Source organism: Hordeum vulgare, chromosome 7H (genome assembly GCF_904849725.1).
Source record: "Hordeum vulgare subsp. vulgare chromosome 7H, MorexV3_pseudomolecules_assembly, whole genome shotgun sequence".
Lineage (NCBI taxonomy): Eukaryota > Viridiplantae > Streptophyta > Magnoliopsida > Poales > Poaceae > Hordeum > Hordeum vulgare.
In genome coordinates, this window is record NC_058524.1 from 587,164,235 (window position 1) to 587,181,181 (window position 16,947).

The window sequence follows — 16,947 nt, forward strand, 5'->3', positions numbered from 1 at the left end:
TAGTTTTTAACAGATTACATCACATTAACTTTTTGCAGGTCATCTTCAGGGCTACCGCCTTGATCTGCACGTGGTCCTTACTCACTCCTGTGGAAACCAGAGAGCCTTTGGTTACTGGGTGTGTCCGATGGGAGATGGCAGCTCAGATTATCTTCAACCGATATGGATGGCGGCATGCTAATAGGATTGGACTTTAGTCTAGCCTATCCGTGGGATATAGTCGGTTTTTCGGCGGTCTGAGCGCCATGTAAATCTTTTTTTGTTTCTTGAATTATCTCGCTATTTTGTATTGCTCCAGACTATTTCGTTTCGCAATAAAATGGTTGTATGCATCACTCGATGCAGAGGCCGGGGCAACGCCTCCTTTTCGAAAGAAAAAAACCTGGATCGGCCAGATTGGGCCTCCACCGCCCTGCTCTGCCACCCGTCTTTGCCCGTTAGCACTTGCTGGCGGCGGCAGGGGATGAAGGAGGGAGAAGAGCAAAGGATAAAGGTAAATGGAATATTGCACTGTTCTCTTGGCAGCACAGTAGTTGCATATTGCCTTGTCCTGATGTCTCTCATTCCAAGTTGGGTACATACAAAGAGGGATAATCCCAATCTCCTCATCTAGTCATCTTGGCAGTGGAATGAAAGAATGCCTTGTATAAATAAAGGTGAAGAAGGACATGCTGTGTAGAAAAAGGTGGGTAGCATATAAAGCCGATGACAGTTCAATCACTGGGTTAAAATAATACTGATAAAAATAGTAGCAATGGAGAGGCAATAAAATGTCTGAAAAAACAATTAGTCAGTGTCACACACCATAGGGAAGACAAAGCCAAAAAATCAGAAGGTAAACTCTTGATGATGAATATGACTAAAATAATATCCGATGTATTCGATCATTTGACGATTAAATTATGCATCACATAGTAGTACAATATAATTCATTACCGGAAAATACTATCCCTTATTACAAAAATTGACACCAGGCTGTTGGGGATTCACAACTGGAAAATAACGAGTAGGTACTCCATGGCATCCATATCGATGGATCGATATATCTTTGATATACTTACGTATGTATATATATTGGGATTTGAGCAATGGGAGGGATGATTGATTTACAGCTCCCATGTGTCGAACTTGCCCGAGACGAAATCGTAGTGGCCGCCGATCAGCTTGAGTGTTCCGTTGGCCACACCCTCCTTGACGAACGGGTAGGTGCTCAGGTTCTGGAGGGACACGTTGACGGCCTCCTGTGGATGGGAACAATTAAAAGAACTGATCTCCCTCAGGGAGTTAATCCATTCATTCATTCACATTCACATCCAAGAGATAAGCAAGTAAAGGAGTATAAAATGGTACATGGCCAATGTTGCCAGCGAACCTTTTCCAAGACGGCACATTGGTCCTCGAAAGGCAGGTCACAACACTCGTCCTTCACCTTCTTCTTGGCCGAGAACCCGATCCTGACCCAGTCCTCAACAAAGTGGCTGACACAAACCAACCAAACAACTCCGGTCAGAAATTAATAGACCGAGAAAATAACCATTTAGATCCAAGCTACGTACTTACAAGGAGTCGTCCGCGCCATCCTTGAGTGAGAGCAGGGCTTTGATTCCACCACAGCGACTGTGGCCAATCACCACAATGACCTTCACCTTGAGGGCACAGACGGCGTATTCGATGGCCGATCCAACGCCGGTGTGCTTGTTCTTGCAGTAGCACGGGACCATGGCGCCGATGTTGCGGACAGTGAAGGCCTCGCCGGGTTCCAGGCCCAGGGTAACCGATGGGCACACGCGCGAGTCGGCACACGCGAACAACAAGTACTGCAGAACCGATATTGTCAGTTGAAAAATATTCTACAGTGTTTTTTTCAAGCTCCAGCATTTGATAGTTGTTGGTGATAAGCAGAGATGCTATTCATTATGGCTTGGCCGTATTAGTCAGCCTGCTGATATAAAGAAAGAAATTTGTCCATGTGCTGATATGTAAGAGCATGGCTAATAGTATAGCCAGTTTGATGGCTATATACGGCTGTCATGTCATTTAGAAGCATCATCTATAGTCACTCATATATTAACATAAATAGTCTATAAGGTTGACTATTAACTAGACCTTTTTGCAACCTTATCTCTCTCTTTCATTGTATACTTATTACATTCGTCAAGGAGCACGCAAAAAGACAAGCTCTTGCATGTGAGTTCCTTTTAATTGACTCTTTTCTTCGCACAGATAAAAATGCTATGTACTGCAGGATATAAACCCCTTACCATATTTGCACTGGTAGGTGGAATAGACATTTCTGACATAGCTCTGTGCTGAAGGCTGACTCTTTTGACATTCTATCTCGGACGACTTTTTATTCAGTCCAGCAAGAGGAACTAAATTTTGCTTTTGTGACAAGGAATCGAAGAGTAGAGACAAACGGTGACAGAAAGGCGAGCAAAGCAAGTAGAAGCAAGGTTTTTCCGTCGCCCATCCAAACCAAATTGAGCAGCACTCTGTGTGGGTTGGTCGACGCATGCGTCCAGAATGGCCATTGGATGGAGCCTCTTCGAACCGTACGATGGCCTCTTTTTTCCACCCCACACGGTATGATCAACGCAAGTGAAAAAAAAATCACCTTCTGTCCCATTTCCTGGCAGGTCGTTCACTCTCAAATTATCCTAAGAGAAGCACACTTAATTTATAGATTCATTGGAGACGAACTTCTTGAGAAAAAGATGCACACTTTTGATACGAGTAGTCTATCATTTCTATTAAACTAGAACGCCATAAGGCACCCCATCCCAAGCATCCTTAAATTGTAGGTTCTTCAGAGATGAGCTTCCCAAAAAGAAGGTGCACCTTTTTTGTATGAGTAGTACATCATTCGTATAGAAGTATGACTGATAAATAATGTGCACCTTCTTTTCCGAAAGCACAAAGTGAAGAGAAAAGCTAATGATGGTCTCTGCGCTCAGTCTAGATCCAAGGTGATAGTCACGAAACCGATGATTGTGGCTGGGGTGTTACAAAGATGCTTTAACTTCACGGCTCCGTCTCATGTTATGACTGGAACTCTCACCCTGGTAAATTATTTTGATTTCCATAGATTTTCAATCGGGTTTTGAGACATCAATAATAGATCTTGTACAAGAGTATATCCTGACTGCTAGTCCTCCAGTATAATATATAACATAAAAAGGGAAAGGAATCGTATTCCATCATCCAAAAGACAACAAAAGTGATAGGGACGGTGACATCTGTTTAAACCAAATCATATGTCATGGCAATGCACATGTGAGCCGTTACCAATTAAATTTCTTGAGGGTGCGTGATCCAATTTCAACGGAAGATTAGCCAGTCTGCCAGTGCCTATCTTGGTAGTTGGTTTAGCAGATCACCTAGTATCAAGTGGCCGGCAGTGGCCCGCATCTTACGGTTAGCATGTGCAATTAGGACAAGTGGTCGTTTCCATTTTTATATCCACTTTGATAGGTCATAGGAAATGCTACGGGCACCCCACCCCCCATACTCAGAACAACTGAACAAGTACTGCTCGATAGAGGATTTAGCAGTAAGGGAGAATCACCAAATCTAGAGAACGCACTATTGCTGGCCAAGCTTCCGGACGAACTCAACAAGCCAATCAATCAATGGCAGAAGAAGCAACTAGAGTTGGTACTAGCTAGCCCGAGACAACATTTTATTTATGGCTGTACAGAGAAATGATGGGGTACAGTACATACCGTAGGTTCCTGGTTGGCCTTCAGGGGGCCGAAGAGGTCCGGCTTCTTGCTGCCACAGCCCGGCCAGAGAAATAATCAGCTGAAGAAGACAAAAGAAAAAAAATCTCAAGCATAGCGGCAGGATCAGAGAGAGGAAGCTTACTCGTAGACCTCGGTCTTGAACTTGTCGAAGCCGGTCCTGAGGCGCTCCATTTTCAATCTGCAAGGGTGGTTGAAGACGAAGGAGGACAGAGACGGAACTTGTTGGAGGATGGTAGGTGGGCTTCTCCAGGAGGAAGAAGAGGAGGTCACTTATATAGCAGCAGGGGAGGGGAGGCCGCTCATCTCGTATGTATACATTTTTCTTTGTGATGGTGTCTCCCCGGATCAGTAGAGGCCGGTCAAACAAGGATACCATTTATTTTGTGGCCGATCAGAATGGCAAGAGCCTCCCTCTCCTCTTTCTCTTTTAGTACTCCTGTTGCTCATATTATACTAAACCGGTCCATGAATCCATGGTGATTAGACCTTTATACTTGCCGCTGAGAAGGGAGGAGATTTTTCAAGAGACCCATTGACCTCCCTGCAATAATCACTACCTTCCCAGCGAAGTTCCTAGGCTTGCCACTCTCCATCAGAAAATTGAAGCGGGTTCATTGTGCGTATCTTGAGGATAACAGTATCTACAGCCGGACCCTTCATACCCGTACCCTTCCGTGAATCGATGGTGATTAAAAAAAACATCTAAAGTTTTGTGGCAAAAGAAATTGCATCTGAGGTCTTGTTGCGAAAAATTTCAATACCACTACTTTCCCAGTGAAGTTCCTACCCGTTCGTGAATCGATGGTGATTAGTCCTTTCTTTGGCGGTGGAAAAAGAGTGGAGATTAAGAGACCTAAAGGACATCTTACATCAAGAAATATCATAGCCAGTATAATTGGAAAATAACTGGACGCGGATTAATCAGTACAAAAAAAACTTTACATTGCAGAACAAAGTTTTGCTTATGTAAAGTTGGTTGCGAGGGTGGTACGTTACCGTTTACGTACTTAGGGATCCCTATTCATCATCAAAAATTATCTATTAAAGATTGGAAGTGCATCGAGGATCGGTTTGAGAAAAAATTGAGCTGCTGGAAGGGCAAGCTACTATCCTACGAAGGACGATTGGTTTTAGTTAACTCAGTGTTGACAAGCATGCCAATGTTCCTTCTATCCTTTTTTGAAGTACCAGTTGGGGTGCGAAAAAGGCTGGATTTTTACGGATCACGATTTTTCTGGCAGAGTGATGAGGTCAAGACCAAATATAGGCTCGCTAGATGAGATATTATTTGTAGGCCCAAAGATCAGGGAGGGTTGGGGATTGAAAACTTAGAGGTTAAGAACATGTGTTTGCTTAGCAAGTGGCTTTTCAGACTATCTAGAAGGTATGTGGCTACAAATTCTGAAGAATAAGTATCTACAGCAAAAAACCTTAGCTCAGGTCACAGTGAGACCTGGAGATTCACCTTTTTGAAAGGGTCTCATGAAGACAAAAACGGCTTTTTTTAACAGGACTAAATTCATCATAGGCAATGGTGAATCTACTGGATTCTGGGAGGATAACTGGCTAGGTGACGAGCCTCTGGCCCTTCAATATCCGCAGCTGTATAACATTACCCAGCGCAGACAGACGACTGTTGTGGCAGTGTTACGTGAGACGCCTCTCAACATTCTGTTTCGCAGATCCTTAGTAGGTAATAGATGGGTCAGATGGCTACATCTAGTCAGAAAGCTAATGGATGTTAGTCTTTCTGATGATCCGGATAGGATTGTTTGGAAACTGACCTCCAATGGTACGTTCTCGGTGAAATCAATGTATGACCATGTTATTGATAGTGCACTTATTCCAAAATCTTCACATATTTGGAACGTTAAGGTTCCCCTTAAGTTAAAAATCTTTTTGTGGTTTGTCCACAAAGGAGTTGTTTTAACTAAGGATAACTTGGCCAAGCGAAATTGGAAAGGAAATCGAAGATGTAGCTTCTGTCAGACGTATGAAACAATCAATCAACTCTTTCTGGACTGCCCATGGCTAAAATATTATGGCGCTCAATCCATATTGCTTTTAACATTACCCCGCCTACTAGCATTAACATGTTATTTGGGACATGGCTTGACGGGGTTAATGTCTCGTTCGCTAAGCTAATTCGAGTTGGAACTTCTGCACTTTTGTGGGCTATATGGAACTGCACAAATGACCTAGTTTTTAACAGACAACAATCTATTAACTTTTTGCAGGTCACCTTCAGGGCTACCGCCTTGATCCGCATGTGGTCCTTACTCACTCCTGTGGAAACCAGGGAGCCTTTGGTTACTGGGTGTGCCCGATGGGAGATGGTAGCTCAGGTTATCTTCAGCCGATATGGATGGCGACATGCTGATAGAATAGGGAATTAGTCAACTACTCCTATTCATATCTTTGGCTTAGGCGTTGATCGCCTTGTAATTTCTTTTTTCTTTACTTTCGACTTTGTACCTATTTTGGATCTTTTCAGTTATTAAATAAATGGTTGTATGCATCACTCGATGCCGAGGCCGGGGCGAGGCCTCCTTTTCGAAAAAAACGTCCCATTAAAAGTTGGGGCGTGCTACGCATCCGCTGATTGATCTTTTAAAAGATCAGCCGGGTCACGGGCCGTCAGATTTGCTGCATCGAGCGAGCCGGACGCGTCTTAACCAATGTAACATGGGTCTTGTCATAGGAATTTTTGCAATAGTTGTTTCCTTGAAAAAAAACATTGTAACTAAGGTTTTGTTGCAAAAGAACTTGCAACTGAGGTCTTATTGCGAAAAATTTCAGCAACAATGGTTTTGTTCCGACACCTTACACGTTTCAGAAACATAGTCCCTGCAGAAGTGCTTTCAAAGAAGGACGGTATGTGGGCCCTCACTTAGACGCATGTCATGTAGGGGAAGTGGCGGCCGCAGCCACTGCGATCTGTCGGATGATGGTAAGTTTCTCACTTAAAAGTTTGCATGAATGAGTTAAAAAGCTATCGCATATTATTGTGCAGATCAAACATATTGAATCAATATTGTACCTCTTGAGAAGACATAGCTTCTAATCATCATCTTTAATCTACATTGAAATATCTAAAGTTTTATAGGTAGGGCGTACCAAGGAGCCAACCATGCGGACCGCCATACGGAGCCGCCGCTCTGACATCCACGTCCAAACCACCATCATTCATCCACATCATAGAGCACCAAACAAGGATGGAGGGGAAAAAAGGGGTCTCCTTTCATTCCTTCCCAACATCAGCCACGGGATCTAGGTCGATGCCCCCACAGTTGGGGGCATCCACACCTACGTCCCCAACCAGTGCCGGTCGATCTGGGGACACAATCCCGTGGCTACTGACAGCGGCCGCCGAGCCCACTCGTGTGATGCCTCAACCATGGTCACCGGCGCCAATCTACCCGACAGAATAGCAGAGACCCGACCACCACCACCGAACACCATGCCCGTGAGGAGAGCACTAGCACCACCCGTAGGGACATCCCGGCCCAAGCCCGACCTCTCCTACCCGAAGCACACGCCTCGATATGCACCGAGCCCAGACCTGGCCCGCCCGAGCACAAACCCTAGATCTACAACGATCGTCGGCATAGATCTAGGAGAAGAAATTCACTACCGCCACCATGTGCCGCCTGCAATGTCGCAACAGCCACACTGCTGCACCCTGCCTCTCTACCCCAACTGAGACCCCCACCGTCTTGGCCTAGAAGAGCCCCCCGACGCCATCCGCCCCGCCCGCGAGCCGAGCCGAGGCATACAGCCCACGCCACCTAGGCCCGCGCCGCCTACCAACCAGGACAGCCGCGGTCGCCAGGCGTGCACCACCCACCATGCTGCCCCCGACCCGCGTCGCGAGCAGCCGTCGTCGCCCAGATTTGACACCGCCATCCCTGCCGCCATAGCAGCCACCGCACGCCCCTCCACCAACCGTGCCGCCCGAAGTCCGCAAAAGCACCGGAGCCCACAGCACAAGGAGCCGCCGCTCCGTGATGCCTGGTGCCCACGCCGCGCACAGTGCGGAGGGGCCGCACCGCGCCGACCCCGGCCACCATGGCAACGCGAGGGCCCCACCCTGCGGCTCCGGTCGAGCTTGTCCCGCCGAGCCCCAGGGCGACGGTGGGGAGGCGGGAGAGGGAGGAGAGGTGGCTGGGTGTGGTTCTGGGATCCCCCGATCGTCGTGCCTGCGCGACTCGGGAGGGAGAGAGGGGGGGGGGGGGAGCTCCGTCAGAAGAGATGATAGAGAGATGCAAAATCGACATATATGTTGGTTGGGTGGGGCTGGTGATCTAGGTTTGGGACTACTAGAAAAGAGCTTTGCTACAACTATGGAGGTTTTATAGGTCTTACGGGAAAGGTTGAGGTGGGTGGTTTTAATTGGTAATTTGAGGATGCCGGCCCTATCCTGAGAATCAGAAGGGAGATTAGAGAGGAAGAGTGTGTCAGTCCGTAACTTTCTGTAAAAAAAATCCATAGGTCTAGCATTTTTGACTAGAAAATACAGCCCAAACCATACATTTTGACCGGAGCTAGCATATGCAGCATTTGACACTGTCAGACCTCAAGAAAGTGGTTGGCACCGTTAAATGTGACGACTTGCGTGACCTTTTGAACCGTAGAGGATTCCCCGCCAAATTCAGACATTGTGTCCATCAAGCAGTACCGGAGGGGTCTACTGCAGGGAAATTCACTATATCCTTTACCGTTCAGTCTTGCCATCAACAATTTTCAGCACGTCCTTGACCTTGCCACTTCTCAGGGTAGATTGCACCAGTTAGACTTACATGGGCGAAGTGTGCAGTTACGAACCTCACTTTATGCGCGGATGATGGAGCGATTTTTCTGACATGACATCTCCACATTTTCGAACATCTTGAGGGAGTTTGGCAATGTGACCGGCCTCGTTACCAACTTCCGCAAGAGTCAAGTAGCGCCTGTTGGATACCATGGCATCGACGTTCCACACATCCTCATTGATCTCCCTGCAATAATCACTACCTTACCAGTGAAACCCCTAGGCTTGCCACTCTCCATCAGAAAATTCAAGCGGGCTCATTGTGACTATCTTGAGGATAAGGCCACCGCGAAACTTAAATATGCTTGACTTAGGATAAATCTAGAATATCATGTTCTTGGGAACAGAGGAAGTACTTGGGATCAAGAGTTCAAGACTAGCCGCATAGACCAACACTGGTCTTTCTTCCACACTTTGTGCACATATCACCAATGTACATAGACATGTCCATGGAAGAAAAATAATGATCCTGGCTGGATCCATCCGCTTCCCAGATCAAAGGTACAATTGGCAATAGCTAAATAAGCTGAGCTCATCTACAGTCAACCAGCGTCCAATCCGGCCAAACGCTAGTTTTTATCAATCCAGCCGGAATTTGCTCCGCGACAGTGAGCAGTATGTAACTGTTTGCTATAACCAGCAGTCGGCTCTTTTTATGTATGATCCCAGCCTATTTCTTCATGTATGATCCCAGCCTATTTCTTCTAAAACGAATCAAAGATTACAAACAAACATTAGGATGGGGTATATATGTTAAGAAACTCCAAAGGATGCTAGTAATAATTGATAGGAAGCTGGTGAAATGGATGACTCGGTCGTATAGTTTTAAATAGCCGGCTACAACGCTATAGCCTTGCTATTGCCTTTTCAACAGGCTGCCGCTAAATGCTCTCATGCATGTATAAATATCCCGCTATAGCCTGTTAAAGCCCGCTATAGCTAATTTGGAGGTCCGTCGCAATTTGACATATACCCCGCTATTTAAAACACTGTCGGTCATTATTCCGATCCTGCAAACTTCTGCATATATTGAAGTCAAACTGCTCAACATTATTACGCCATAGGATGGATACATATCTGATACTCTCTCCTGGAGATCAGGAACATGGAGTATACCTATAGCCTAGTCTGCGGCCTTTCGGTCTTAGCAATAATGCCTGGTAGACTCCGCAATAATTCATGACCTTTCAGTCTTGGCAATAATGCCTGATAGTAAGACTCCACACCTTATCGCTTCAAGGAAAAGCCGCATTAATACATTTATGTTTGATTTCTTAATGCACCATAAGAACTTTCGCCTTTCCACTTGAGACTTTTGGGGAGTCATTTTCAATCCAGAGCACATTATCATCTTTAGTTAACATTATCAATGGCCACCTCTTTGGAAACCCGTTCATCTCGCGTACTATATATCGAGTTTGCTGACACGCGCGCGCATGTTGATGGTGGATGCACAAAGGATAAAATAGACCAATGACGTTGTTTTTTAGATCCATACACTATGCAATAATTGCTTTGTCATAAAATTGAAAAGCTTACTGGAGTTGATCAACCATTTTGGTTAAGTCTGGTTCTGGCCATTCTCCCAGTATATTGTGGGAAGAAGATGGAGGAATTTTGCAGTGGAGTGCAACAGACGGACTACTGGCCCATGTCGTTCCCAAAACAACCAGACATGGAAATTTCTGGCCATTCTCCCAGTATATTGTAGAAAAAAGATTGAGGCGTTTTGCAGTGGAGTGCAGCAGACGGACTACTGGCAAAACAACCAGAAGATGCAAAATTCTGGCCGTCCTCCCAGTTTATTGTGGGAAAAAGATTGAGGCGTTTTGCAGTGGAGCGCAGCACACGGGACTACAGGCAAAACGGGTCAATGGCTCTTGTGCGACGTTTTTGAGGTGAATTGGAAGGAGTGCGACGTCGTTCATCTGAATTGCCTCAGTGCGATGTTTATGACCGAGGAAATATCCCAAACACGACATGGCCCTTAATCTGAACTGATGTCCTCATTAACTATACGGAGCTGGACCCACAACTTATCCACGTAAGCACGGGCCCCACTTGTCAGTGCATCAGGTCAAACGTATCCCCGTGCCTGTCTGAATGAGTATCCCTGTCTGAACCTGTGTTGCTCCCTCCTCTTCGTTCCCGGTGGTGAGCCAGCGGCGGTGGCGGTGCTTTTGTTCTGGGTGGCAGCAGCGGCGGCGCTTTCGTTCTCGGCTGTGGTGAGAGCACCCTCTGTTTTCTTTGTTCTCGAGTTCGAGCTCGAGGAATACACAGAAGTCACCACTCACATTTGCAAACTTGAGACCGGCGGCTTCCAGGTCGACCTCCACCTTGATGGCCCAGGTGGTGAAGTTCTCCTCTGTGAGCAAGGGGCATCCGTGAGCAAGGGGACCGACTTCACCATCGCAGTCCCCGATCCACCAGAGTATGGCACGAGCGCTGTCTCCGAGAGTTTGTATTATTGATTCGTGAGTGCTGTCTTTGATCTTGACCTTTTTCTGTAATTTCATTTTGTTCAGTCGAGCTTCCTTCGGAGGTGATTCATCTGGAGGACGACGACCAAAGGGGGTCGGAGCCAGCTTTGGCGCCTGTCCTTGAGGTTGTCCCATCTACTGCTGCTCCCACCATGAACGTGCCGCCGACCGAGACGGTGCCGCCGACTGAGACGGTGCCCCTCACGGCGGGACCGACTGGAGCTGAGCTCGGGATGCCCAGGGAGTCTTCTGTCGCGCCGGGTCCGTCAACCGTTCAATATGATGCCCGACATCTCCCGGAAGACCAGGTGGGGGCCGCTAAGGACGCCATGGTGCAGGTGGAGCTGATGGTGGGTGATGCCAAGGGAGCGTACGACTCCATCGCGTCTTTGTACAAGAAAAGCTTGGAGCTCCGGGACGATATCCGAGTAAGTGCGCTAGTAAGTGTTTACTTTCCTCTTCTCACCCACTGGGGGTTTCAGTGATATACTCGGATACAGTAGGATGATTTTGCAGTGGGTTCACTCCGAGTGAACCCAGTGGGTGTAGTCCCCGAGACTTCTGTCGAGTGCTTGCACCGGCAGTTGTCTTTATATGTATTTTCCGTGACCTGAACAGATCAGAGCTGATCTGCCCGAATGGTACCAGTGGGGGCACTCCGAGTGCACCCATCGGGTGTAGTCCCCGAGAGTAGTGTTACTCAGGTCGGGTAATAGTAGTCTCATAGATTTGTCTGTTTGTCATGTAGCTCAATAGGGCCGACCTGTTCGAGCTTCATGCCAGTGGGGTCACTCTTAGTGAACCCACTGGGTGTAGTCCCCGAGACCGCTGTCGATTGCTTGCATCGGCAGGGGTCTAAAGAACTTTGAGCTTTGATTGTTTTCCTTGTTGAATGTGTCTGATCTTCCCTTTGTGCTTATTTGGCAGAAGACTTGCGAAATGAGATCTGCGTATAATGCTCTGGTGGCTGAGAAGATTCAGCTTGCTGCGGACTTGGAGGCGGGTGTGAATGACCTGGCTGGTGTGAAGGGGGCTCTTGCTGACCGAGAGAAGTCTTTGGAGGAGTCTCGGGAGACCAACAAGGCATTGCTAGCCAAAGTTGAAAAATTGAAGAGTCAAAGATCCGAATGGATGGGCCAGCTGAAGTTGATGAACACTCGGTGCATGGCGCAGGAGAAGTACGTCAGCGACTGGGCAAGGAAGATGGTTGCACTGCTTGGTGGTAAGTTTCTGCCGAGCGCTTCTTGACTTTGGAGTCCACTCTGCGCTTACTTTCTGCTTGTCTTTTCTTTGCAGACTTCTGTCGGGACGTTGAGGCTGAAGCAACCGATATTGAAAGGTCGGTTGCTCCGAACGTTCCACTCGACGATGAAGCCAACCGGGACTTGCTCCGAGCGCATATTCGCCTTAGCAGGGTGGGACCTTTCATTGGCCACCTGAGAGAAGTCATCGGCCGGATCGACAAGGAGCTGTGGCCTGAAGACGATTCTCGGCAAGAAATAGATGGGTTGATGACTCGGCTGGAGGACGTCCCGAGCAGAGTGCAGGCATGGAAGAAGTCTGCCGCTCGTTGTGGTGCGGACGTGGCGCTATCTCTGGTTCGAGTGCACTGCAAGGAAGCTAGCGAAGAAAAGCTGAAGACGTTGCAGGTTGCCAACACCAAGAAGCTTCGATTCGAAGATTTCATGAAGACCTTCCTGGACACAGCTACTCGCATTGCAGACGGAATCGACCTTGACACCTTTGTGGAGCCTGCCAGTCCCGGTGACGCTTGAAAAAAACTTGATGGTGAACGCACATTTACCTCGGTATGCCGAGTGGTATCTCACTACAAGAAATATGCTCATATATGATGTTTTTTAAGACGTCGTTGATGAATTCGTCATAAATCTATGACGATTTCATCCGAGATTGTCGTAAACCGTTTGAGGGGATCAAATCTACATATAAATTACGACGATGTGAGTCAAAAATGTCGTAACCGCATAAGATGAGATCGTCATAACTTTTACGACGATTATAAAAATATCGTAACATGTTCTAACTATGTTGACATGTCACTTGTGGGTCCATTTTATGTCACGCGCCAATCCCGCCTAGTTTGTGATGTCCTTTTAAAAAATATTTTTGATAGATGCTTCACAAAATTACTCTATTTTTAGTACTTAAAAACTATTTTAAGTCAGTGATTTTCCAAACCAATCAAATCCCTTCCCACGGATCGATGACATGGCGGCCATCCATCCATCCATCTCCATCCCACATCCATCCATCCATCTATCTACAGAAAAAATAAAATAAACTGAAAAAGAGATACCCCACCCCAACCAAAACCCTATCTCAGATCCCCCCATCGCACCCTTCCTCGTTCGTCCCCATCTCCTCGCCGCCGCTGCCACCCCCTCTTGATCCAGTCCTCTCCCCGCCGCTCCCGGCCATCGTGCCGCCACCCTCCCTCCCCTTCCTCCCCGAGCACTGCCACCGGCCCAACCACAACACCACCCTGGCCTCCACCCCCTCACCGACGAAGATGAGGTGACGATGGAGATCCCGGACGACGCGACGTCCCAACTGCCCATCTAACCCTCATCACTTCGGCGCCTCGTCGCCGTCCGCCAGCGCCGGGTCTCCCTCTCCTGTCGTGGTCGGGTGAGGCTTCCTCTCGCCCTCCTTACCGGTGGCGACGCCCCAGACCAGATCCCCCTCTCCACGGTGGCCAAGTCCACCCCGGCCTCCATCTCCACCATCGGCGACCTGAGGGGCCTCGCCGCGTCCAGCCTCGACTCGCTCAAGCGCCGCCTCGACGCGCTCCACGCCGACAAGGCCCGTGACCTCGAGGCCTCCCACTCCCGCATCTCCAAGCGCATCAAGGTGATCTCTCTGACTCTGGTCCCCTTTTCCCATCCGTCCTTGGCACATCAACCGATCCTGTGATGTGATCCCCTTCCATGTGCTCTTCAGATGCACACGCAGAGCTGCCTGAAGATGGCAGAGGAGGTGAAGAAGGAGCACAAGAAGATGGTCGACGAGGTCTCACTGCAAGCCGACGAGATGAAGGTATTTCGATTCGATCCATGCTTGGTCTGGTGTTGGCCTCTGAATTTCGCATGGATTTGGACCCTGAAATTGCGATCCTACTGTCGGTGTGGATTCCTTGCAGGCATCCTACAAGAAGTTGGTGACAGAGGTGCAGTCGTCTTCGTCTCGTGGTACTGCAGCGACCGAGCAGAGCCGTCTATCTATCTCAATTTTACTGCACTTCTATCTTCTCAATTTCACTACACTTCTATCTTCACATCTATCTATCTGAATTTTACTGCACTTCAGTCTTTAGTTCAAGCCACTATGGCAGTAGTGTATCGTTTAGTACTGACTTGGTTCACAATGGTCAGTGTGCAAGGTGACCTTACCTGAGATGGCAAAGTCCGTGGCCAGAGCTCTCGATGGCCTGCGCAGTCGCTACAACATCCCAGCTACAACAGCTTAGCATACAATTTTCTGCTACGTCTCTGAATTGGTAATCACCTCTCCTGTTTCCAAATTGGCATCCTGTATGCGTTTGGTCATGTTCAGTAAATTTGCATGAACGTACGAGCGTTTGTCCATGAGATCGAATTGGCAGATGTTAGTATCTACCAGGGACAGTAATTGTTGGTTACAGGTTACCATAGTGTTGTGGTTCATTGTATATGCAGTTCTACTAGTAGCGGTCAAAATGCATCAAGGACGGATAAGAGATCACTAGAGCCTACTACATGATCCTATCCTGTCACAAGTTTTTTCTTGCTTGGTTGAAAATAGGTATATCTAATCTGCGTGAATGTCGTAGATGTTGGTTTGGATATTCCAGATATTTATTCCAGTTGGAATTAGAAGCATCGATCACGGGTTCAAACTAATATCCAAAAATTCGTGGTCTAAATGCACATGCTTAAGTATCTATTAGACTTGCATGAAGTTTGCCATGCCTCCAAAATCTGCTCCTCTGCGTGTGCTAGCTGTACTTGTTTATGGTACTTGACGTGCAGATGATGGTGTCGACGAGAGCTGCGCCAACATGAAGCAGAACATGCTGATGAAACTGAGAAGCTCCAAGGTGCCCGCGGAGGCACTGGAATTGTTGGAGACGAGCGAGGATGCGCCCGTCACGCCGCTGCGGTTCCGGGCACCCCTGTCCCTCTTTTTCGCGGGCATCAGCAAGAGGAACGTGTGTGTGGCAGGTTCTTCGCTGGGCCGCGGCGTTGGGTGCTCAGGGGGTGGCTGAGGTGTCGGTGTTCACGCAGGCCATCGATTCGCACCAGCGGCGGATCCCAGAGACGATCCTGGAGCACGCGCTCAAGATTTTCTCCGATAAGAATGTAAGTGGGGGTGATTAAATGAGGCACATCTGTACCGATTGCTGAATTCTTGTGATTTAGCCTGGCTGCTCATGCTTGAATGGTGCTTAAATTGGGTTGGATTCTTGGTCTGTTGAAGGTGGAGGTGAAGACACAGGTGGTGGTGGGGGATCCCAAGGAGAAGATCTGCGAGGTGACACCGAACTCAAGGTCGATCTGCTCGTCATGGGGTGTCGTGCTTTTGGTCCTATCAAGAGGTAAATTGAAACACCAGCATTGTCTTTTGCACTTTGGTTAGCTGATGAATGTCTGATTGTTCTGGCGCTGGCTTCCTGCCTGACACAAACATGAACTGCAAACGAAATTTGCGGTTTCTGATTTCAGTTTTCTTGCCAGTACAACACCTGTGGTGAAACTCATTTGTTCCAGAATCCAAATTCTACTGAAGATATCGCTTGGATTTACTGCAACGCGCTACAATATTTGGGCAAAACTGGGTTTTCAGAAAATTGTGCTATGATATAAAGACCATTGTGTGTTTGAACCTGATACAGTGTAAAGTTTATGTTACATTTACTCCCACAGGCATGAGACTGTATAGACAAATTTCTCTTGATCTGTAACGCATCTCTTTCACTTGCTAATGTCTTACTAGTTGCTGCAAACAACTAGCATTTCTTCTCTCACAGTGAAGAACTCTAATTCTACAGCCAAAACTGATAATGAGTCTGACAGCAAAACCACATACTCACATTCTTTAGTGCACTCATGTATAGCAGTAATCTAGCAGCCTTCTAGGTCAGTTCATCTAGTAATCTAGTGTTGATACATTTAGATGATGAAGTTTCTAGGATAATTCTGGATGGCTTCCAAAGTTTGATTGGGCTATTTTTGCCTTCCTTAGTGAAGGATACTGGTTACCAGCTTGGCATCGTATGCCCTACAGTATTGTTGAGATTATCAAGTTTATTTATTTACAGTGTACTGTTCTCCTATCTTTAATAGATTGGAGAAAAACTATCATAAATTGGAGGCAGGTCGTTGCTTGGCAAAGAACTCGTACATGTTGTAAGAAAATCAGGGGAGGATCCAGCCATTCATGTGAAAATAACTTCTTATTTTGGACATGATTAAGGATAGCTCGAGCATTAATTTTTTACGAGCATTAATTTACGCTCTGAATGTGTGCCACCCAAAATGAAGTTCCTTCACAAATAATTCAACCATGACATAATTGTGCCAGTTCGCTGTTTTCCTAAGATACATTTTAAGAAGAAAGTGTATTTTTCAGTTCGCTGTTTTAGAATGTATGTGTCAGTTCGCTGTTTTAGAATCTGTAGGTGTCAGTTCACTGTTTTTCTAAGATCAAGGCTCACGGTAATCTTCTTGTTAAAATGTATTTTTCTAAGATCAAAGCTCACGGCAATGTTCTTACACCCTGGTTTGCATCTGGTTATCACACTAATGTGGAGTAGCTCGTTTTGTGTTATCTTACATGTCTGCTAATTATTGTGTCATTGACTCCTGCTTTTGTTAGTGCTTAAATTCCTCCAGTAAAGCGAAAATACCAAAAAGAT

The 16,947-nt window shown here is 47.0% G+C and overlaps 1 protein-coding gene and 1 pseudogene across 1 annotated transcript; one reads left to right on the top strand and one right to left on the bottom strand.

Annotated features, from left to right (window-relative positions):
* Positions 1 to 826: 826 nt before the first annotated feature.
* On the bottom strand, positions 827 to 4,013 carry LOC123411872 (carbonic anhydrase, chloroplastic-like). The gene is made up of 5 exons (XM_045104830.1): positions 3,865 to 4,013; positions 3,723 to 3,771; positions 1,561 to 1,817; positions 1,373 to 1,478; positions 827 to 1,241 (listed from the first exon to the last, which is right to left on the bottom strand). Exons 1-5 carry the CDS (start codon positions 3,912 to 3,914, stop codon positions 1,107 to 1,109), a joined length of 597 nt encoding a protein of 198 aa, XP_044960765.1. The 5' UTR covers positions 3,915 to 4,013; the 3' UTR covers positions 827 to 1,106.
* A 3,737-nt stretch (positions 4,014 to 7,750) lies between these two features.
* On the top strand, positions 7,751 to 14,698 carry LOC123409392 (annotated as a pseudogene).
* Positions 14,699 to 16,947: the final 2,249 nt, after the last annotated feature.

Coding starts and splice junctions, on each gene's coding strand:
- LOC123411872 (XM_045104830.1), bottom strand. CDS start 3,914: ATGGAGCGCCTCAGGACCGGCTTCGACAAGTTCAAGACCGAGGTCTAC. Junction 3,772..3,864: donor TTCAAGACCGAGGTCTACGA/GTAAGCTTCCTC, acceptor GGGCTGTGGCAG/CAAGAAGCCGGACCTCTTCG. Junction 1,818..3,722: donor AGGCCAACCAGGAACCTACG/GTATGTACTGTA, acceptor TCGGTTCTGCAG/TACTTGTTGTTCGCGTGTGC.